The sequence below is a fragment of the Berghia stephanieae genome, chromosome 3 (assembly GCF_034508935.2).
Source record: "Berghia stephanieae isolate SIO BIC M18660-M18661 chromosome 3, UCSD_Bste_1.3, whole genome shotgun sequence".
NCBI classification, from domain to species: Eukaryota; Metazoa; Mollusca; class Gastropoda; order Nudibranchia; family Aeolidiidae; genus Berghia; species Berghia stephanieae.
This window is the reverse complement of record NC_088362.1, coordinates 98,837,253-98,862,063: the sequence shown is the minus strand read 5'-3', so window position 1 is coordinate 98,862,063 and position 24,811 is coordinate 98,837,253. Positions and strand designations below refer to the sequence as shown.

Below are 24,811 nucleotides of genomic sequence, written 5' to 3'. Positions count from 1 at the left end.
TAACTCCTTGGCAAGCGATTTATATATGTGACAAAAGAAAAAAAACAGAGAGCCTCCGAGGCGTGCAGAACAATGCCGCTAGGGTCGAGTGAGTGGGCATCAATAAGTATTTGTTTCAGTGTGATGTTTGTTTTTTTTAATCTGCGTGTCATGTCTTCTCCTCATCATTGTTGTTATCTTAATGTTTCCTTGTCAGGCTGGATGGGGTTCCTGGCCTCCCAAAGGTGGGCAGGGTGGCACTTACTGCGTCTTCTATACCCTTATATTTGTTTTTCCAATATGTTTCTCAGTCTTTGTCTTGGAATGAGATTACTTGGTTTTTGCCTGACCTGGCCTAGTGCTTGGTTGGGAGGGAAACAGTCAAATGCATAGTTATTGTTTAGGGAGATGATAGTTTTTTCCTTGTATATCATCTCTTTGTTATGTATTGTGTGTTATTTTGAATGTATAACACGTATAAATGACGATGATTTTAAAAAGACAAACAATATAGACCACATCCAGTAATATGAAATATATTTAATGACGACGAAATAAAACACGAGCAGTTAAATACAACATGAAACAAGAAAGGTTCTCCCCTTCCCCCACCAACGTCTTAGTTAATTTTTTGATTTTAAAAAGATTATAAGGAACGGTTTAAAATAAATTTTCAACCAGTAAATACTGCTCACCATTGTCGAATGGACAACTTGATATCGTAAGTAATAACATGATGATGATTACCCTCTCTTATAGCTGGGAGGAGAGGAGAAACCAAGTTTTTAAATTTAGCTCCCGACAGGCCTATACTATAAGACACTTTCAAAGCTTGCAACGCCAAGTAAAAAATAAGTAACCAAATCGTCACACCCATGCGATTTCAAACTGTAATTTTCGATCTAAAGGTTAAGGGACTTAGACACAGTAGAGTGAATTTTCCACATGAATGCAAAACCAGATTCTCATTAGGTCGACCAATTTAAGAGAGAAAAAAGACGTTTATGTAATTTCTAATTTCTCTTTTTTTTATTCATAAAAGGTAACCTATTTCAAAATGCCACTGTTAACATACCATAAAGCAGACGTAAGCTGGAAAATTGATTGAATTGAAAAAGAATCTAGTATTGTATTTAATTGAAATGTGTCTCAATGGGCACGATCTATATTAACTATATTCCATGTGCTCGAGGTCATTGGTCACATTGCAAAATGTGCTCAAAGTGAGATACATAGTAAAAAGTGTTCACAGATTTTGAACTATCTAACATTACGATTGGTCATTGTGTTCAGCTTGACACATGGGTATGTTTACAAATTTCATAAACAAAGCAGCGTGTTTACATTTGTTCAGAAATGTCCAATCGTTGGACATCGACAAATCACGTGATTGATGACTCGTTGGACGAAAACATGAATATAGATCGCTCCCATTGGTTCTTTGTTTTTTTTTTATGGGCCACATTTGTTCAAGAGAAGCCCACGGCTTACAACTGTCCAAAGCCGACGCATTCGTTAACCTGACAATCACAAAATTACGTGAAAATACACGGGAATATTACCAAAAGAAAGTGAGCAGTGAGTTGTTGTATGGTGCAATAAACAATGGGATCATTTGTCTCATCGAACACTACTAACTCACTTCTCACTTTCTTTTGATGAGGTAATCTTTATAGATTGTTCGAAGATGACGTCATCAGGTCTTTGTTATTGTTTTGTTTTTTTTTGCCATCTGCGTTTATGAGTAATGCTCACTGAACTGTATTAACATGACTATAACCGTTCATGGATACACACAGTTTTATGTGTTGGTCCGTTATACTTCCGGATGGCAATGTTATGAGCTTCTAGCCAAGCGCATACTATATCTATAGATAGTATGCAGATGACGTCACTCAGGCCTTTGTATTGTTTTTGCACCGCGTTGTGAGTTGTTCTCACTAGCTGTTAACCGACTATAAAGTTCATGGTAACAGAGTGTGGTGTTGTCTTATACTGGATGGCAATGTTATGAGCTTCTTAGCCAAGCGCATACTATATCTATAGAAGTTCCAGGTTGTACGTGAACAAAGGTTATGCCAAAACGGTCTATTAAGTTAAGTTTTGTTTTTGAAATGAATACATGCGTATAACGCCTCTGGTAATGGATTAATGACTGAAGATCTTCAATACTACGTGAATAAGATTGGAGCGTCTTTGTAATAGTTGTAGATTTTCTGAATGGCCACAATATAAGCAGCTGTTCGTAGATCAAGGCCAAGCTTGTACTGAGATGCTGTAAACATGATTTCATCGCCAACTTGATCCATGACATGTGACAAGCCGGAAAACACAACTTCTTGTTCGCTGGCAACTGGAAACGAAATATTAATAATATCATGATTTTCATAAAAAATAAATAAAACAGCTAAGGTATTTGTCACAGTGACGATTATTCACATTTATTTTATTAAAGTTTTACTTTTAGTAAGAACTGAGTTCATCTCACTCCAATTATATTTCGGTAGGCTTAGAAAAACGTTACCTTCTAATATTAGATCATCTTTCCTTTAATAGCCTTCTCTTTGAATTCATTTCAAATTAGTGAAACTCGAATCCATTGCAATAGGATTCAATAGTCGTAACGTCACTTCCTTCCTAATGACGCATGGTAACTTAGTAACACTGGCTTTAAACTATCGTAACAATGGCGGACGCCCTTATGAAATATTTCTCCGATGAGCATAAAAGTGTATCCAGAGGAGAAAAACATTATAAATATGATCTTGTTTTGACTTTTATACTTTCTGATCACAAGACATATGAAAGGTTCTAGCCAGCATGAAGAATAAAAAGTAATGATTTTCTTTGTTTAGAACCAAGATGGCCGCGTTGCCGGGCGGCGTGACATCAGACTACTGAATCCAATTGAAAGGAAGAAAATAGATAAATAGACAGTTTGATAGAAAGAACACACACACACACACACACACACACAATATATATATATATTATATATATATAATATATGTATATATATATATATATAAACAACTACGGAATCACTTCAACGATCAATAACAATTTTTACTACATGTTCCATACAATTCTCATTATGGCCATAAATACTTGAAACATCGATGTTAACTACAATATCTATGCAAATAGCTTAATAATAGACAGATGGATAAATAGATACCCAGGTAGATAGATCGGGAATGATCTAAACTCAAAACCGTCGTAACTACCATCTAAACTGCTTTCCATATCGCGTTGTCAATTAAGTAATAAATTAATAGAATAAAACCATTTTTTCTGCTATGTGGTCTAGTGGTATGACACTCGCTTTCGGATCGGAAAGTCCTGGGTTGAGTCCTTGGAAAAGGCTCTTTACTCACATTCTCTCATTGTACTCAGGTGTAAAATGAGCACCTGGCCGTTAACAGCGTTGTCTTTGTCCGAAAAATTGTAATATCGCCTATCAGGCGGCATGTCCCGTCCTACATGTTAAATGTTGCTGTTGACCAGGAACCCCTTGTATAGCGCTTTGAGCACATTAAGTGGATATTGCGCTATATAACGCTACAGCTCAAACAAATAAACCAATAGTAGTAAAACCATTTAAAGGAATAGTTCCTTGTATATATTCCAAAACAATGACTATCTTAATCAGCACCTACCGCTCTTATACAGTCTGGCCTTTATCTCATCGATTGTTGCCTCGGTCTCACACTGACCATCGGCACGTGACCATGGTAATGCCATCCTGAGGGTTAGATTAGATAGAAAGGTCTTAATAATTATACAAAGTTGCATCATTTGTTTCTCAACAATTAGATTAGTCTGAAAGGTAATAATATAATAATACCGATACACAACTTCATCACTTGTTTCTCAGCATACTATTACGAACATTAGTATGGATGAGTATAAATCTGAAGACAGATATATATATACTTGAAATACTTGAAATATATACTTGAAATATATATATATATATATATATATATATATATATATATATATATCGCTTTTGGATCGGAAGGTCCTTGGTTCGAGCCTCGCTGGGCGCATAGTTGAGTCCTTGTAAAAGGCTCTTTACTCACATTCTCTCACCATAGTCAGGTGCAAAATGAGTACTTGGCCCTTAACAGCGTTAAATATTCTGATAACTTAATACTCCAACAGTTCTGTTTCATGCTTATTTGTCAATCTATGGAAGGTGTAATTGTGTTGATTTGTTAGAGTTTATGGTTATTCGAATATATCCATATAAATATATATTTATAATATTTATTGAATCGTGTTGGATACAAATATGGTACGCACGAATAGTGCTCAACATGTAAAAATGGAGCGGATTATTATTTTAATATTTACCACGATGTTGGACTCAGTTTACATCGCTGTTTCAGGCCTTTCAGCCATCGTCAGGACTGTGTGTTACATGAGTTTTGTTTGTTGTGTGTTGTTGCTTGTTGAAGTGGTTCCGTAGGTTTGTAGTTGATTAGTAGATGTTTTTGTCTATGTGGACAGCTGTTATACATCTCATTTTTCGTGTTGGGTGTGGCTTCATGAGGGTTTTTGATTATAGTATATTTTTCATGAGGGTGTTTGATTATAGTATATTTTTCTTATAGGCATAAGCTACATTGTTTTGATGATGGTGTGTAACATGTAACACACAATCCTGACGATGGCTGAAAGGCCTGAAACATCGATGTAGACTGACTCCAACATCGTGGTAAATATTACAAAATAATATATATATAATATATATATAATATATATAAATTATAAAAGCAAAAACCATGAAATAAAAGTGCTCAACTTTTTGATAATAGGAGCTATTTATAAACATTTCAAATATGATTATTATCGTTTAACTTCTACGGTACTGTTTCATGAAACAGTACTGTAGAAGTTAAATAATAATAATTATACTTGAAATATTTACATATATATATATATATATATATATATATATATATATATATATATATATATATATATATATATATATACGAGGGCTCTTTCATAATTAACCGAAAAATACCTGTAAAATCCGCGTTTTTTTATGCTATCAACAAAATTCTTGCACGTGTTCATACCTTGACTCGTCCTTCATTTTTCTACGTAACAGCCAAGTCTGTCGACACACTTCTGCCAACGCCGCACCGTGGAATAGATACCCTCTCGGAAGAAATTTCCGTCAAGGTTTTGTAGCCATTTCCGCACTTGGTCAACAAGCTCTTCATCGACATCAAAGCGCTTTCCTGCCAGCTCACGGTTCATGGCCCAAAGAGGTGATAATCAGATGGTGCGAGGTCTGGACTGTGTGGTGGGTATGGCAAAATCTCCCATCCATATTTCTCTAGCCAACCTTGCGTCACTCGTGCTGTGTGGGGTGGAGCGTTGTCGTGTTGCAAAATGACCCCGTTGGTCAACTGCCCTGGGCGCTTTCTGCGAATGGCCTCCCTAAACTTGTCAAGAGTTTGGCAGTGCCTTGCAGCATTGATTGTTTCTCCAGGTTGTAAGGTTTCGAACAGAATAACACCACGACTGTCCCAGAAAAAAGTTCCCATTATTTTCTTTGCTGACCGCATGACTTTGAATTTCTTCGCGACAGGTGAGGATGGATGTTTCCATTCCATCGAATCTTGCTTTGTTTCTGGGGTGCAATGGTGCAACCAAGTCTCATCACCGGTGACTATGCTGCCAAGAAAAGTCACATCGTACCCTAGAAAGTCTCCGCCGGCGTTGGCAGTATGCCCGTGAACCCTGCGTGAGCTCTTGCTTCTTCTCAAAAGTTCCCTGCAGATGTCCAATCTTTGTTCTTTATGATTGTCTGTCAATTGCTTAGGAACCCATCTTGCGCTGACTTTTCTGTAGCCAAGTTCATCAAATACAATTCTATGGGCAGAAGTTTCCGAAATTTCAAGACTGCTTGCGATTTCATGAAGTTTCAACCTCCTGTCTTGACGAATAAGCTCATCAACTCGCTTCACATTGTCTTCTGACGTCGCAGTTATCGAACACCCTCTCCCTTACCTGTCTGTCAAGTCGGAATGGCCGGCTTCAAACAAATTACACCAGTGATAGACTTGTGTACGGCTTATAACATGCTCACCATATACACTCTGAAGTTCTTTATGAATTTCGGTAGGATTCAGACTTTTGGCGTTCAAAAAACGTATGACAGCTCTGATTTCCTCCTTTGACCAAGTTTCAAGGTGGGCCGCCATCTTTAAAATCGTCTAGAAATTCATTGTGCAAAATGATGCACTTCATAATTTCTGGGAATATCCGTAAGGAAATAAGGAATATCATGTCGTTTACAGAATTAAAAAATCTCCACTGGTTGCTGAGCAATGGGCATTTTTCGGTTATTTCTGAAAGAGCCCTCGTATATATATATATATATATATATATATATATATATATATATATATATATATATATATATATATATATATATATATGAAGTTGAAAAATGTTGCCAAAAATGTAACAAGGTGCCAGTGTCCACTCTAAAGAGCAGCCCGACTTACGAGCGGAGGATGCTGCTTTTGGCCACGTCCTTTTCCTTGACGAAGGGCAGTCGCCGGAAGCTCATGTGATTGATGTTCTTCAACCACTCAAAATACGACACAATGATCCCTCCCGCGTTTACGTACAGGTCTGGTATGACAAGGATGTTTCTCTCCCGAAGAATGGCATCCGCTCCTGGGGTAGTCGGACCGTTTGCTCCTTCAGCAACAATTTTGGCCTGTTTATGATTTTTAAAAATTTAATTAAAAATTCTCTTTATTCATCTCATTGGGGAATTTTTTCTCTAGGATCTATTTCAGCTCATATATCAGATCAGTATTCTGGCAAACAATTGATGCTAAGGGTTTAGGTAACTTACTCGCAACATTCACCAGCCGGATATAACATACCAACTCACGAAACTACGTGTAATCTTAAACTTTTATAGTCTGATTGATAGAATTGAGTGAGAACTAATCATTAAAATGCGTGTCTTAAAACAATAACAACGTTATGTCAATTTCGTTCCATCAATAAAGTGATCTTTTCGCTAAGTGTCATATCAGAACGTTTAATAGAGAAGACTTTTTCCTCGATTCTGAATATGTGACCCACCGCGTCAACCTGGTATTATGTGAATGAACTTGATAAAAGAAAATTGAGTTTCCCATTCAAAATGATTGAGATCAGCAATTCTTAAGAATTCAGAAGCTTAAGGACCAAATCACATTCTCCTCAGCGTAAGGATTTACTTTTTAACTAAAGCCATAATTCTATAAGTTGAAACTTCAAATCCAATTTTAAGCATCCAGTTCATCCCGAAATATACCGTTTTGAGACGATTGGCCCAAATTTATTAATGAAATAACCTAAAACTTCTCTTTTCAATAACCATTTCTTTGGTTTTTCCTACATTTAATTTCAGGGAGTATCTTCACACCAACCAACAAATATATCGATCTCAGATCTGTATGCCTTTCATCATCATTAAATATCAACCCTTGAAGGACAGTGTCGTCAGAATTTTTTTTAATTGGGACCAAGTCACTTGTACAGTCATGTGTGTAAACCGTAAAGAGGCGAGGAAAAAACCTAAAACTTCTCTTTTCAAAACGTTGGAGTTACAATAATAATATGACGCAGACGTAGGCTGAAAAAAAAAGAATTGCTTGTCTGATCGAGAGAAAAAAATGGTCTCTGGCTTCATTTACAAAATTTACATTTAATTTCTCAGCGACATCCATGGTGATTTCAATCTCTTTGGCGGCGGGTATGAAAATGTCACATTTCTCAGTGAAAATATCCCCGATGTGCTGATGGGCTTGAGGGAAATATGCCACCCCGCTGTTTTCCTCCTTGTACTTTCGTAACCCATCAGGATCAATCCCTTTACTACTGTAGATGTTCCCGTCTTGCTCCATAACGCCAATCAAAATGGCGCCTTCATCGCAAAGGTACCTGGCCGAATGGTATCCCACGTTGCCAAAACCCTGCAAACAATTGAGAAGATGAGACTGGGTTAAAATGTTGACAAATGTAAGAGTTTCAATCCATTTTTAGAATTTGAGGATGCCTATATAAACAAATAAATTTGATGGACTGTTCTTTTAGGTGGATTGTGAAATGTCAGAACATCAACATGCTTTACAATACCCATAACATTATGATTGATAATTGTCTAACTATCACCATTATTACAGTATCCTGTGGCGTACACCAATTACTATGGCGAGAGTTGTTAACCAAAAATACAGAGGCATTGATAAAACAATATTACAACTCTTACTTCAACAAAACTAAAAACAAGCGACTGATTTATTCCATACATTTAAAAATTCTGTTAAATACTTTCACATGAACTCATTAACATACTCATACTCTACCGTAGAGTTTTATTACAAGATAGTCATGGTTCAGCGAATGTCTTTTTGGACACAAAATAAAAAATTATAAATCCCTCCTCAATTCAGACAATTATATTCCAAGATTTAGGCAATGCAAAAAAGGCCTTTTTCCTGCTTATCCATAAATTATATGCCATCCGTGTATATTCAAATCATAAATCTATTGTAATGTATGGAAGTACAAAAAAAAGGAAATTGATTGGTCACACTTTCAGAGATCTAACAACAGACATTACGAGACAAGCTGTGGACTGGAACCCTCAGGGAAAAATGAATGTTGGGATGCCAAAGAAAACATGGAATGTCCTGGGGAGAAATGAAGAGGAAGACACAGAACAGGATATGGTGGAGATGTACTGTTGATTTCATTATCTTTGCACTCTGCCTACTGCAACATTCATCAAATTTTATATACTGTGAAGAGTTACACTTACTATTCTTTGTGCTCTAGTCTCTCAGTTTCTGGATCAGAATCAATCGATATTTCAATTAATAAGACTGGCAAAGATTAGTCCTTAAGCTCTCGTTTCCACAGTTTTTCTAAATCTACTTGGTATAGATAGTATGCGCTTGGCTAAGAAGCTCATAATATTGCCATCCGGAAGTATAACTGACCAACACACAAAACTGTGTGTATCCAAGAACGTTTATAGTCAGGTTAATACAGTTCAGTGATCATTACTCATAAACGCGGATGGCAAAAAACAATAACAAAGACCTGAGTGACGTCATCTTCGAACTATTTATATTTTGTTTTCTTGCAAAAATAATGTTGTGCTACAGTCTCAAACTTAAGAATTTAGTTCTCCAGAGTCATGGGGTTCAAGATGTTTATCCAGTTTCACTCGCGTTAAAATGAAAGTTAAGATTAGCACTACCATTTTAGAAGGACACTAGTAAAAAGCTTTCCCCCGGATTATTCAAGTCAATCTACTTAACCAGTACTGGGTGGAAAAAAATATCTTTGAATAGACTCGGGATTGATACTGCTGCGTCACTGTCTTAGATAAAAATAAAAATAAAAAATAAAATTCCCTTTATTCATCCCATAGGGGAAATTTGTCTCTAGACTGGAATAACCCAGGCGCAAATTGAGCTAGGGCGAGATGACTTGGCCACACAACGCAGCGGCGGGCGATCGAACTCGGTACCTTTCGCGTATGAAGCAAAGACCGTACCGCTGAGCCACGCTGCCTCCATGAGTACAGTTCTCTATCAGTTGAAATACCCCCCCCCCCTCCCTCTTTTCATTTGTGTCAAATATACCTGTATAATAACTGTCTTGTTGTTGAATCCTGGGGTCAGTCCAATACTCTCCATGTAGTTTGGGTCCATTATGAAATTCTTGATAGCGTTAAATATGCCTTTTCCCGTGGCGTAACGTCTTCCGCAAACACCTCCCTGAAAACAAGAGAGGGGGGGCGGGGGGAGTTTATTAATGAATTGAGCTAATCTGTCTGGTATTGAGTCGGGCTAAATCAGATGTAGGAATTAGATTTTAATTCAAAATTATGAGAAATAATATTTTTTGCAAGGAAGGAAACTTTAAATTCATTTTTCGCACCATGTACCAGCGCATCAGTTTCTTACTTTGGCTCTAAAATGCATGTTTCTTCTCATGACTATACCATTCATTTTACCGATGTGAGGCAATACGTGAATATTAAAATTCTTTCTATAGCTACCACGTGAGAATTCTATCTTTTTTGAGATTTAAAAAAATATGTTTATTCTGTTTGCAATCTAAGCTGGTTTTTATTATCTTATAATAGAAATGTTTCGTTTCAATCCATTTTATCGGTTATGAGCTTCTCTTAAATTTGCCTGAAGTTCTTTGAGAAAAAAATAACAAATTGTAAAATTCTATGTTTTATAATATGGCCATAGTTTATTTACAAATCACTTATCATTCAGCTACAGCGCAGGTTGGGCCTCGAGCCCGTGACCCACCGGTCCGAAGGCGAGTGTCACACCACAAGACGATCTTACCTTGCTAGGGTTCCTTCTCATAGAGGTTGGATGTCATGGTCTTCCACATTTCTCTGTCTAGCTCCATCTCCGGGCAGACCTTCACCATACTCCCAGTCATTTATTTTATGTTTATTTCTTTTACAAGCCCATATAGGGAATGAGATTAGCGGAAGAGTAGCGTCCCTTGATTGGACATCGCCTTACAGAGAGAACGTCAACATGGTTTTGCGCATGCGTCTCTCTCGTCCTCGCTTTCAGTGAAGTATCTTCGGAAGCGAGGACTAGAGACGCATGCGCACAACCAACATGACGTTCTCTCTCTAATAACTTTTCCGCCGGTGACGTCCAATCAAGGGACGCTACTCTTCCGCTAATCTCATTCCCTATAGCAGCACACATTACAACAAGATCTATTTTACAAACCTGATTAATGTTTTTTCCTGTGACAGCAGCCCTGGCATGGAGATCCTTATGTCCGTGTGTCATCTCGTACGTGTCCACCATCCATCCCATCTCCCGCTCACCAGTATGCAAATCTGGCCCCAACACGTCAGTGCTGGAATTCAAAAACCCGTGTTGACACAGGACGACAGCGAAACCGCGGATGATTTTCTCCAACTCGTTAACTGGAATTATTTAAGAATTGTTTTAACAGGGTTTTTTTTTCCTAGTCGTAGCCTCATATTTACCAACAAAATGAACACATATTTTCTAAAGATTCACTTTATTCCACCCCTTCTCATAAATAGTAACACATATAGATATATGGTTTATACAACAAATTCGTGACGTTATACTGCAAAACTTCTAATTTAATTGCATCAATGTGACTCACAAGTTGTACGAGAGAGAGTCAAAAAGTAATGGGGCAAATGTCCTAAGGAGTTCACTTCTTTTGCATATGGAATCGTATTTGGCTCAATTGAACTTACACATGTACTCTTTAAACCAAAAGTTGAAAATTCTAATTCTGTCAAATTTTGACAAAGTTCAAAACGGCTGCCACCAGAATGTCTGTCAGAGACATGGAGCTGTCATTGAATTTCTTGTTTTTGAAGAAGAAACCTCGAGTAACATTTTTAAACTGCTTGGAAAAGTTAATAAAACTCAGGCATTTTGTGGAGGCAGTGTTTTAAGGGGGTTGAACGTGTATCTTGTCATTTAGATGCAATCCAATATCTAGCCTGAAACCCTGTCAACCATGGCCCGTTTTCATGGACGAGGACTAGATTTAATTATTTACTAGTCTAGTAAATGACTTGCTAGTCGTAAGCCTAAACGAAGCAAGTGACTTTTAAAAATCTGATTTCATGGTTTTATAGTCTCGGACTAGCTGGTCTCTTGCCTAAAAGTAGGTGTTGTAAGGACGGTGACTAATTCGGCTGTTTTTGTGCTGGTAACATCCCGCTCTCTAGTACATGATGACATGTAAGATACCCGCTTTATTTTACTATCCTATTTTCCTCCTTTTTCCTGGCGCTGATATACATGAATCAAATGTGTCGCAAGCGCCGTAAAATCCTTCAAAGCAAAAAAAAAAAACACACAAAAAAGAACAACAACAACAAAACATCGCGTTTCTTCAGTTGACTAAGCTATTCTGCCGTACTCTGAAAAATATAGTTTAACTATTTTGGTCAGCTCATCCTTCAAATATCGATCGATTAAAATCACGCTCATCTAAAACTTTTAAAACCTCGGACTTCTTTGAAGATATTTGTCAGACGAGTTTTCTGGCAATTTAAAAAAATGAAATGTGTTTTTCAGAGTACGGAGTAGTTAGATAGTGTTTGGAACTCTAGAACGTATTCGTGCAAAAATTAAATACTACATCGTATAGGGAAATATGACTTCGTGGACGATTTGGAGATACTTTTGAAATACTTCAGACGTCGGGCGAACTGCAGCGCTGAGAGGTTTGAAAGAATACGTCAGAATCAACACTGACCTGAATATTTTCGTGGATCAATCTTGATACCAGCTTTAGCTCCTCCGAATGGAAGATTGTTCAAAGCACACTTGTAGGTCATGATTGCTGCCAGAGCCTCGACTTCGTCCCTGCTAGCGTCAATTCTTTCATTTGTGGAGGAAAAGGCAGTGTGTAGTTTTAGTGGACATTTCATATCAGCACAAACGATGTGTAAATATAAATTATGACGTTTATATTTGTCCGTAAATATTTTCATGAACTTATAAGCTGTTTTATCAGAGATCCCCACTATTTATTTTGTACAGCACTTAATCGAAATGATCTTGTTGGAGTTTATCTCATTATTCTATCCTCGCAACTGTGATTAGGTTAGCTGGATCCCAAAATATGTCAGAAGGTACTTTGCAAGAGGGTGGTAAGCAATTCTCATTGTCCGTTTATAGCTACAGAAACCGAGATATGTAATTGTCTTCTAAAGGAGGACTAGTGAAGGAAATGACATGTTTCCTTTTCATTACCCCCCCCCCTTTCTCTCTCTCTCTCTCTCTCTCTCTCTCTCTATCTCTCTCTCTCTCTCTCTCTCTCTCTCTTTCTTTCTTTCTTTCTCTCTCTTTCATTTTTCATCTGTCTATATATCTACCTGTCACTCTGCATCTTTAGGAGCATAGTGGAGTCCATGGAGAAGGCTCTTTACTCGCATTCTCTCACCATATTCAGGTGTAAAATGAGTACCTGGCCGTTAACAGCTTTGTCTCTGTCCGAAAAATGTTAACATCGCCTAACAGGCGCCATGTCCCATCTTAAATGTTAAATTTTGCTGTTGGCCAGAAACCCCTTTTAGAGCGATTTGAGCACATTTAGTGGATATTGCGCTATATAAAAGCTCATTTTTTTATTTGTGTTTGTTTGTGTGTGTTTGTGTGTGTTTGTGTGTGTGATTGTGTGTGTGTCTGTGTTTGTGTGTGTATTTTTCCTCATTAACATCGATATATATTATTATTAGAAACTCACGTGAACCTCACTCCACCAATGGCAGGTTTTCTGTGGAGTCTGTGTTGGGCCCGATAAGCGGTGATCATCTCATATGAGCCGCCATCGAGCCTGATGGGGTAGTTGAAGCACAGAACACGGGCACAGGGTTTGATAAGGCTCAATATATTTTTGATTTTTCTCTTCTTACGATAATCATCTCTGTGATTTGATGAAAAGTGGTCAGTGTGATAAAATAAATAGATGATAAGAGGGCGTTGACGGGGAAGTGGTAAAACTTGAAATTTGTAGACAGTATTATTATTATTATTATTATTATTATTATTATTATTATTATTATTATTATTATTATTATTATTATTATTATTATTATTATTATTATTATTATTATTATTATTATTATTATATATCATAATTATTATTATTATTATTATTATCATTGCTTTATTATTATTATTATTATTATTATTATTATTTATTATTATTATTATTATTATTATTATTATTATTATTATTATTATTATCATTATTATTATTATTATTATTATTATTATTATTATTATTATTATTATTATTACTAATATTATTATTTTTAAAATATAAGCAAGAGAAAGCGTTTCGGATAAATTCTGAAAGATTTGTTTACATTATTTTTATATATTTCCATATATTATTTTAACATGTTCAACGCGCATCGCAATGTTACATTTGTTTTTCAGTTTCATCTAACCTCTTTAATAATCTCATCATTTTCCCCAAGTACTCTTTTACGCCTGAGTCGAGTGGCATACTGTGTGTAAAGTGTCTAAACCAAGAACACATGACGAAAACTGAATGTGTATGAGTCTATGCATTGACTTTTCTGTAACTACCAAATAATGTAAAGTTTCCCCCTTGATAACATTTTAAATCGCGGAAAGTGATTCGCATATCACTAAAAGTCATGTAAGAGAGAGAAAGATAGATAGATAGAAAGAAAGAATGAGAGAGAGAGAGATAGAGAGAGAGGGAGAGAGAGAGAGATAGAGAGAGAGATAGAGGAGAGGAGGGCTAGAGAGAGAGAGAGATAGATAGATAGATAGATAGATAGATAGATAGATAGATAGATAGAAAGATAGATAGATAGATAGATAGATAGAAAGATAGATAGATAGATAGATAGATAGATAGATAGATAGATAGATAGATAGATAGATAAATATATATATATATATATATATATATATATATATATAGAGAGAGAGAGAGAGAGAGAGAGAGAGAGAGAGAGAGAGAGTGAGAGAGAGTAATCTTCGATTCCATACCCTTAAAAAGGCTGATTGTCAACAACCTAATGTTTAACCATCCACATCAGTGGGACCTGTTGGGGTTGCCCACTTGCACCTCGTTGTGGAAACGATCAAGAAGAAGGTAATTGGTAGAGCACTGTATTGTGAAACAGCTATTCTGGGTTTTCAGAACAGTTCATGAATTCCGTAAGGATTTTACATAAAACGTGAATTGTCATTTACTTTCAGTACATTTAGTGAAAATTGCTTTGAATAAAATCTCGCGTCTTTAATAAACCATAAAATTTTGGTGTTGTGAGATAGCTTGAAAAGGTCGTGAACGATTGTTAGCTTGAATATTATATATAATATGTTTGATTAAATCTAGTTTTCTCGATACCCGAAACATAATACACGTCAATAATATGATTTCTCTCTAACGAAACATTAATATAGTTCATAGTTTCTTGCAACTGATCTGTTACACAAACGAGGATATGTACGATAAATTGTTTGTTTATGTCTGTTGTTTTCTCATTTGCTTTGCTTTATTTTTGTTTTTGTTTTGTTATGTTTTTCTTATTTGTTTTTTTTTTTTTTGTTTTGTTTTGTCTTTGTTTTTTTTTTTTGTTTTTTTTTTTCAATGTTATTCTTTGGAAATCAAAAGGTTTGATCTCGATTCCCAGATCAGTGGTATTTTTAAGGGAATCTAGTTGCCCTGGTACAAACTTCAATATTTGAAAAAGTATATATTCGCAACAAAGGAATGTTTGATTTTAGAATGAAAACTTACGGATCGAGCTCATTCATCCGTTTTTCGATGTGTTCCGATGCCTTGTCCACGAACGCGTTGATGTGCTCCAGGAACGTGACATCATCTGAAAAGCCGTTTCTGTCAAATCTGCTTACGGGAATCAGGGAGGTTGATTTTCCATTGCTGTACCGCCTGTCTTGGGTGCTTTAATTGAAAGGTAAATGTTATTTTACGTTATTGTGATAGAGTTGACAACGGTAAGGGCTGCCTGAAGCCGGTGGTCGTAAAATACTAACAAAAGAGTGAAAATGAAAAGGCTTCGTATGGGAACAAAACAGACAATGTATGTTTCGGGTACAAACCCTTCATCAGAAGTTGCAGTATGCAACCACCATTGAGTACAGACGATGCAAGTTATTTTTCATTATATTTTATTTGTTTACCACGTTTATTTGTGTATTGTTGTGCTGACGAAGGGTTTGTACCCGAAACGTCCATTGTCTGTTTTGTTCCCATACGAAGCCTTTCCATTTTCACCCTTTCGTTAGTATTTTGTGATAGAGTTGGTAACAACAAGAAAATGTGGCGATGACTTTGACGATGATGATACTCTTCAAATAGTTTTGAAAGGAATGTTTACTTAGATTTATGAAACAAGTTTATGTCTTCTTTGTGAATGTATCATTTATTCTAAAGACAAAATAATTTCAGACCGCATGCCTTGTCCTGCATACTTAGTGTTCCTGTTGACTGAGGATTGTTTGTGAAGAGCGCATTGCAATACAGTAAAAGCTAACGCCTTTTGTTAGATTTGTTTGTTTGTTTGTTTCTTTAGTACATGACTTTTTAAAAAGTTACAACGCTTACCTGCAAACTGTAGTGAAAAGACCGCTCTGTGTTGATTTGGTACAAGTAGAAGTCCAATACCTCCAATGTTTTGCTTGTTCCGATAAAAGTTCGTTGTTATAACAACCTCTGCTTAGATGCCCGAGTCTGTTCTCTTCAACTTTACTGGTGGAAATAGTGCCTCGATGTCCTTGCCATGTTAGAGAAGTACCCGTGTTGCAGCACCGTAAGGGTGCAGAGCTAGAAATTGTCGTGCTCGAGAAGGGATTGAATCTATAAGAACTACTGGAAAAAAGGCAAATTGTTCTAGCTAGTAGTTTCGCCGATTTGTTCAACTCCCGTAATTGTTTAGTGCTATCTGAAACCCTTGTCATTTTATACACACACTTTACACAGTTTACTCGCGTTAAGACTGATGATGATAGAACTCTCACTCTAACTCTTAATTCTAGGTGCATAAGTAGTCTAGGTTTTTGTTTTATTTTATTTTTAAGGGGAAGTCAATAAAATATCTAACTCATAATAGAATGAAGAACATCTTGGTTACAAATAACTTTGATACAATTTAAATGCCTTTTTCAATCATCATGGCACAAATGACAAACTGTGTCATGAGAAAAATGTGTGGCAAACTCATGTCAATACGTCAATACGTCAATACGTCAATACGGGACCATTTATAAAGTTATACTTATACGTCTTGTATAACAATAACAATTGCAATGGGTTTTTTTAATTAATAAAGTAAAATAGTTTCATCACAAACACGTTTTTGTTTTCATATGGACGGCTGGGAATTGCGTAATGACTTATCTTTCAAAAACCAATCAATTAAAAATCATTTCTTTGTGACTCTTGATCAACAAAAACATCTCTTTGAAAGGCGGCCATTTTTTTTTCACGTCATCTCATTAAATGTTGTTTATGTCATAAGACGTCACTTCCTCTATTCAATTGTAAAGATTTTACACATTTTGAAGTGCGTTTTAAAATGACCACTAATTTCTTCATATCTAATTAGACTATTTCATGATAAATTATATAGACTAATTGAAATGAAGAATGATATCAAGGTAGGTGATGTGACCATAGTTTAGTGGGACTGGACATAAAATGATTTTTATTACAATTCAAGTGAATACCTACCTACCTGGATACCTCTGTATAGAGCTTTTAGACTTGGTGTAGTCTCCTTCGCTCCTCCTCATCTATTAATGATTGGACCAATTTTTATAATTGAACTTGTTTCCTAGGGTGTTGCTTATCTCCAACTCTGCTTTGAATTTATTCAAATTTTTTGCTGATACTGTGGTTTCTTGTAGTTTATTCCAGTTATTTACAATTCTAGATGAAAAAAAGTTCCTTCTTTCATTTGTTTTAAAACGTTCTTTTTTCAGTTTCTTGCTGTTTCCTCGTGTCTGAATGTTCTTGTTTGGTTTAAGGAATCCTGCCTCTACCTGTCTATTCCCTTTACTATTTTATATGTTTGGATCATATCGCCCCTTCTTCTCCTGTAATCTAAGGTCGGGAGATTTAATTCTTTCAATCTCTCACAGTATGTTTTGTCTTTCAGGTGTGTGATAAGTTTTGTTGCTCTCCTTTGCACTCTTTCCAAAAAACAACAGAGAAGCAAACTATATAATGAAAGAAAAACCCCTGCAGAAATCCAATGGGGAAAAAGACCTAGGAGTATTTATTGATAGGAAGCTAAACTTCAAGAAGCAAATTAAAGATGTTCAATCTAAGGCTAGTAAAACACTCGGAATAGTGAAAAGAAATTTCAAGAATCTGAAAACAAAACACATGACTACCATCTACAAGACTATGGTTAGATCAAAGCTGGAATATGCTAACTGCATATGGTATCCGAAGTTTGAGGGAGACAAAGACTGTTTGGAAAGAGTGCAAAGGAGAGCAACAAAACTTATCACACACCTGAAAGACAAAACATACTGTGAGAGATTGAAAGAATTAAATCTCCCGACTTTAGATTACAGGAGAAGAAGGGGAGATATGATCCAAACATATAAAATAGTAAAGGGAATAGACAGGGTAGAGGCAGGATTCCTTAAACCAAACAAGAACATTCAGACACGAGGAAACAGCAAGAAACTGAAAAAAGAACGTTTTAAAACAAATGAAAGAAGGAACTTTTTTTCATCTAGAATTGTAAATAACTGGAATAAACTACAAGAAACCACAGTATCAGCAAAAAATTTGAATAAATTCAAAGCAGAGTTGGAGATAAGCAACACCCTAGGAAACAAGTTCAATTATAAAAATTGGTCCAATCATTAATAGATGAGGAGGAGCGAAGGAGACTACACCAAGTCTAAAAGCTCTATACAGAGGTATCCAGGTATCTAGGTATGTCTTTGTCTCCCTCAAAGTTAGGAAACATATTTAACATGTACAGGAACATCAATGATGTTTAGATAAAAGGAACAAGTACCAGAGACACATACATTAGTTATTCAGCATCGTTCCAACCTTTATTTATTCGGGAGCCTTTCCTCATGGTCTTCCTGGTAGCTTTGCTTTATATTTTTATTTTGACCGGAATTCTTATTTAGAGAGCTCATTTACCTACCTACCTGGATACCTCTGTATAGAGCTTTTAGACTTGGTGTAGTCTCCTTCGCTCCTCCTCATCTATTAATGATTGGACCAATTCTTATATTATAACTGAAATTGTTTCCTAGGATGTTGCTTATCTCCAACTCTGCTTTGAATTTATTCAAATTTTTTGCTGATACTGTGGTTTCTTGCAGTTTATTCTAGTTATTAACTATTCTAGCTGAAAAAAAGTTCCTTCATTCATTTGTCTTAAAACGTTCTTTTTCCAGTTTCTTGCTGTTTCCTCGTGTCTGAATGTTCTTATTTGGTTTAAGAAATCTTGCCTCTACCCTGTCTATTCCCTTTACTATTTTATATGTTTGGATCATATCTCCTCTTCTTCTCCTGTAATCTAAGGTCGGGAGGAGATTTAATTCTTTCAGTCTCTCACAGTAGGTTTTGTCTTTCAGGTCTGTGATAAGTTTTGTTTCTCTCCTTTGTATTCTTTCCAAACAGTCTTTGTCTCCCTCAAACTTCGGATACCATATGCAGTTGGCATATTTATATTTTTATTTTGACCGGAATTCTTATTTAGAGAGCTCATTTATTTGCAATCAAATTCACGCTCTTGATTGGTTGCAAAATAATGTAATTACGAAAACACCACACAATATAAAAACTAACCAAAACAACAAATACAGTTATGACAAACTATAATAAGCCTGCATTTAGAAACAAGGTTTAAGCTATAAATCCTTCAACAACAACAACAACAACAACAAATTAAAATTACGAAGCATCTCAGTTGAAATACTTTCTGAAATATTTACGTCCTATAAAAAAGGGTAGCATGCACGGCGGTAGCAGACAAATGATATGTGACATTATAATTATATATTTAATACTATGTTATAATACAAGATAAAAATCTAGCATCATGGACATATGGCCTTTCCCTATTTTCGTTTTTCAAAATACAACTATATACAACTTCTTGTTCTTCTTCTTCTTTTTATTATTATTATTATTATTATTATTATTATTATTATTATTATTATTATTATTATTATTATTATTATTATTATTATTATTATTATTATCATTATTATTATTATTATCATTTTATTATTATTATTATTATTATTATTATTATTATTATTATTATTATTATTATTATTATTATTATTATTATTATTATTATTAATATTATTATTATTATTATTACATACATTTGAGATAATGTATTGGCACACTACTAATTTATATTTCATCCAGATGATGAAGTTGTTTTTGTGGTTGATTCTTGTCACAAACACTTACAACACTTTGGCCAAAGTGAAAGAGGACTCAAATTCGGATGCGGCCAGCCGTTTAAAGGTAAGTGAAAATAATAGCAAGTTGTCAACACCCCGTTAAGAGTAACACCGTATTTCAGCATTGATATTTACAGTAAAACTTCGTCAAACTGCCACGTTTGGGGTTCTAAAATGGCGTCTTTTACATTGGGCCAAATTAGCTCAGTGTGTTCAAATCGCTTTAGAAAGGGGTCTCAAGCTTAGAAGAATACTGAAAAGTATGATGAGACGAGCTATAAAAGTGTCTTCTCGACAAAGATAACGCTATAATTAGCTTGGTGTTCATTTCACAACCGTTTGATGAGATTATATGATTGTAGATAGAGTCTCTCCCAAGGATTTTGTGTCTTTTACAGCGGGACTCGAACATTTGCCCTAGAAGGCGCGTGTCATAATATTATTAGACCACTAGCGCTTGGCCACTCACTCCTTATCAAAACAGGCGGTATTAGGACTAGAGTGATGGTGAATCTGATACAGTCTTTAATCTGCGAGCGGGGTTGGCAGAACAAAAATTAAAGCATAGATTTTACATAGCGTGACATCCACTAAAAGCGCTTTACAAAGGATCCTAAGCCACTTGCAACGCTAATTCAGAAAAATGAGTGGAGCAGGCACTTATGTTGGTAACAACAAGAGATGAAGTGAGTAGATAAGTGCCAGAAGACAATAGAGAATAAAAAATTTTCGCGGCGGTGATGGGGTTTGACCGCTCACCGGCCAGGCGGAGTTGTCGAACCAATAAGGTTGCAGGTTCAAACCCCATCACCGCCGCGAAAAATTTGTATTCTCTGTTATTGTCTTCTGGCCATGGCGTACTAAAAGAGTATTATAGTAGGGCTATTCTTCTGGCACTTTTCTACTCACTTCATCTCTTGTTGTTAACAACGCTAAGCAACGTAAAGGACGAGACACGATGCCTTCAATAAATAAAGATGACGATGTTACCAAGAAGTTTCTTATCTTACACTTGATAGCCTTTTCATGTACTCAACTTTGAGCCGCCGAGAGGAATCGAACCACGAACCCAGAGGTGAGAAGTCAAGTGTCATATTATGACAAGACTATTAACCCTCCTTACACTACAGCAACGCACTGTACGACACATATACTTTTTCTATCAATATTTTTATTCTATATTATCACAACTTTGAAGAATGATCTTGTTTAATTAATAAGACATAAGTTTTTTGTAAGAGTTGTTTGAGTTTAAAAAATCATTTTCTGCTGGAAGCCTGCCATTTGGAAAATACTGAAAATCATCGTAGAAGAGTAAGCAACTCGTAAACTAAGATACACTATAAACCGATTACAACAAGGACTGCTATTTTGATGAGACAAAACAGAGCACAGAGGCAATACAATTTGTTGATAGACATCTGACCCAACGGCGTATTTCTAAAATGGACAAGCAAATTATATTAAAACAAATGGGAGGAAAACGATTGTTTATAGTTACCTAAAGGGGAGCTGGTCCCGAGTGTCAAATTATTATCGATGATATGCGTTTGGGTAAATAAATACTCACAACATGCGCCAGCCGGATGTAAGTACGAACACACAAACCGTGTGTAACCTTAAACGTTTATAGTGTGATTGATGTAATTTAGGTAGAACATGTCACCAAAATGGTTGTCTAAAAACAATGACGAAGAATTGAATGACGTCAATTTCGTTCCTTCTATAATACTTGTTCATTTGACAAGGGAGGAAAATCGTTTTAACGGGATTGTCGTGATGGGATTTCATTGCTTACTTCCCTTAGGAGTCACTTGATTTTTTATATATATTTTTTATTGTTTTGGTTGAAAACTTTTTCAAAATGTGTGCCTTGGATTCATCTAACGAAATCAAAACTGATGATGGGATAACGCATCGCACTTATACCCGAGGAATCTGGATTCAAGCCCTGTTGTCAGTATCTCACTTTTTCATTGAGTAAGAAACGTGGCTCCCATTTCTCTTTTGCGACTCTGCACTGCGGTTGACGCCTAGGCTATCTACCTTTTCCAGAGATAAACCTTGAAGAAGAAAAATCTCCCATGATGATGAAAAATGGCAATTCTATCTTTATTTCGCTCATTTTTATCTCAGTGAAAAATCAATTTAAATCATAATTAAAGAGGAACATATGTATAGGGAATGAGATTAGCGGAAGAGTAGCGTCCCTTGATTGGACGTCACCGGGGGAGAAGTTATTTGTAAACAAACCAACTACAAGCCAAGCGCTCCAATTACAAAATTTATTATTCATATTTCTGTACAAAAATGCATATCATAATGAACGTTATGCATTTTTGTACAGAAATATGAATAATAAATTTTGTATTTGCAAATTAATTCATAGTTTATGGTAATTCATTGAACGTTATTATGTCTGGAATAGTTTTTAAAATATTTAATGTTTTCAGACTGAATAAGAGTGCGTACTCTGACCAATAAAAACTTCACCGTGGAAGGAAACAAAAGATATAGGGAATGAGATTAGCGGAAGAGTAGCATCCCTTGATTGGACGTCACCCATAGTCTGTGACGTCACCGGCGGAAAAGTTATTAGAGAGAGAACGTCATGTTGGTTGTGCGCGTGCGTCTCTCGTCCTCTCCAAACAAGGGATGCTACTCTTCCGCTAATCTCATTCCCTATTTAATTTTGATTAAAAGTCAGTTTACTAATTTGGTTGTCCCCTGTATTCAACTGCTCCTATGAAAACACATTTTCTTTTCGTTTTCTATGTGTGTGTGTGTGTGTGTGTTTATATCTGCGTGTGTGTTTGTGTGTGTGTGTGTGTGTGTGTGTGGGTGGGTGGGTGTGGGTGTGTGTGTGTGGGGGGGGGGGGGGGTTAAACTTTGCTTCGCTAATGATATAGGCTACTTTTAACCCTGTCCTTACCGATCATTCTCAGTATTTCCCCCAAAATGACAGGCTTACCCAGCAGAAAAAAATGATTTTTTTAACTCAAACAAGCTCTCTACAAAATAACTTTATGTTCTTATTAAGTGAACAAAGATCATTCTTCAAATTTTGCGATGTACAAAACAAATCTGAATAAGAAAAATAAATGTAAATTGTGTCGTAACAAATGTGACGATTTTGCTGTAGGTGGTAAGGAGAGGGTTAAACACTTAATAAACAAATCTACGACAAAGCTTATACATAAGACAGACTGTTATCGATTTGACACAAAGCTTATACATAAAACAGTCTGTTATCGATTTGACATAATGATGGGCCCATTATTGTGATAATATATCATTCCAATAGGTCCTTTGAGATAAGTCGAGTTAGAAAATCGGTCGACTAACAATTTTATCTAGATTTTTTTAATTCTTTGATAACAAGTAAGAGTTCTTTTTAACTTGTTAAATTTGCTTATATGAAACATGCCTATTTTTGGTTTTCTTGGCCTGAAAGAGGCTGCACTTTAGGTAATTTTCGTAAAGTTTCGATATAAAAAGGCATCCACACTGGCATTTAAAGAATTATAGACATGGTCAGTTCATCTTGTTTAAAGTTACAATTGGTATAAGACAGGTCACACAATGTGTTAGCTTTGGTATAAAAGCACAACATAATAATAATAATAATAACAATAATAATAATAATAATAATAATAATAATATAATAATAATAATAATAATAATATAATAAATAATAATAATAATAATAATAATGATAATAATATAATATAATAATAATAATAATAATAATAATAATAATAATATATAATAATAATAATAATAATAATAATAATAATAATATAATAATAATAATAAAATAAATTCTTTATCATCCATAAAAATGGAAGTTCGTTTACATACGTGTCATGCATAAAAATGTATAAACACAATTGGAATTATGGCGACAATATATATATATAATATATATATATATATATATATATATATATATATATATATATATATATATATATATATATATAATTGTACTGCGTTTCCAATACGAGAAATTTACAAGAAGTATCAGCCAATAGTAAAAATTGTATCCAAAGTGTTAAGAAATGGATGAATGAGAACAGACTGAAACTGAATGATGATAAGACGGAGGTGCTGTATGTGGGGAACAGGAAGTGGAAAAGTGAAACAGATGTGAAGTTGGGGGATGCCTCTATTCAAATTGTTGACAAAGTGAAAAACCTTGGCACATTCTTAGACTCTGGACTGTCGATGGAGCATCAGGTTAATTTGGTTAGATCTCTCTTTTTCCAACTAAAAAAGATTGCTTCCATTAGACGGTTCATATCTGAGGATGTGACCAAGCACCTGGTTGTGTCCCTCGTACTATCGAAATTGGATTATTGTAATGCTCTGTTGTTTGGCGTTTCGCAATACAATCTGAAACGTCTTCAGATTGTCCAAAACAGCGCTGCCAGACTAGTATTCATGAAGCGTAGGTGCGACTCTGCCGGACTCTACTTCATGACCTGCATTGGCTGCCTGTTGGGAAAAGAATTAAATTCAAAGCTTGTGTTTTAGTGTATCGTTGTCTTGAAGGTACTGCCCCTTCCTACCTTTCAGAACTAATTGAAAGATATTCAAAACCCCGCCCCTTACGTTCGGCCAGTGATTCCACAAAACTAGTTGTCCCTCGAATTCGGAAAAATGCTGGAATGAGATCCTTTTCTCATTTCGGACCCTCTATTTGGAACGCCTTACCGCAGAGCATTCGTGAAAAAGAATCTTTGTCTATTTTTAAACGTTCGCTTAAAACATATTTGTTTCGATTTTAG

At 35.5% G+C, this 24,811-nt stretch overlaps 2 protein-coding genes across 3 annotated transcripts in view; one reads left to right on the top strand and one right to left on the bottom strand.

The window, feature by feature from the left end:
• Positions 1-504: 504 nt before the first annotated feature.
• Positions 505-24,811, bottom strand: part of LOC144968958 (glutamate dehydrogenase, mitochondrial-like) — a 40,553-nt gene continuing 16,246 nt past the window's right edge. The window contains exons 1-11 of one of the 2 annotated variants that reach the window (XR_013644699.1): positions 16,174-17,069; positions 15,346-15,510; positions 13,306-13,485; positions 12,313-12,437; positions 10,788-10,990; positions 9,660-9,794; positions 7,710-7,979; positions 6,510-6,727; positions 3,639-3,724; positions 1,843-2,332; positions 505-1,752 (exon numbers count right to left, since the gene is read on the bottom strand). Coding sequence is in view for 1 of the 2 variants with exons in the window: in XM_078907853.1 (XP_078763979.1) it covers positions 2,151-2,332; positions 3,639-3,724; positions 6,510-6,727; positions 7,710-7,979; positions 9,660-9,794; positions 10,788-10,990; positions 12,313-12,437; positions 13,306-13,485; positions 15,346-15,510 (1,564 nt within the window). In the remaining variant the exon portion in view is untranslated. Of the gene's footprint in view, positions 1,753-1,842; positions 2,333-3,638; positions 3,725-6,509; positions 6,728-7,709; positions 7,980-9,659; positions 9,795-10,787; positions 10,991-12,312; positions 12,438-13,305; positions 13,486-15,345; positions 15,511-16,173; positions 17,070-24,811 lie in introns of those variants that run through there. The other variant, XM_078907853.1, reaches the window with a different exon arrangement.
• The window catches only part of LOC144968956 (uncharacterized), an 18,578-nt gene continuing 10,871 nt past the window's right edge, over positions 17,105-24,811 (top strand). Inside the window, exons 1-2 of the mRNA XM_078907850.1 lie at positions 17,105-17,225; positions 19,984-20,085. Of these exons, the coding sequence (XP_078763976.1) occupies positions 17,208-17,225; positions 19,984-20,085 (120 nt within the window). The 5' untranslated portion in view covers positions 17,105-17,207. The remainder of the gene's footprint in view (positions 17,226-19,983; positions 20,086-24,811) is intronic.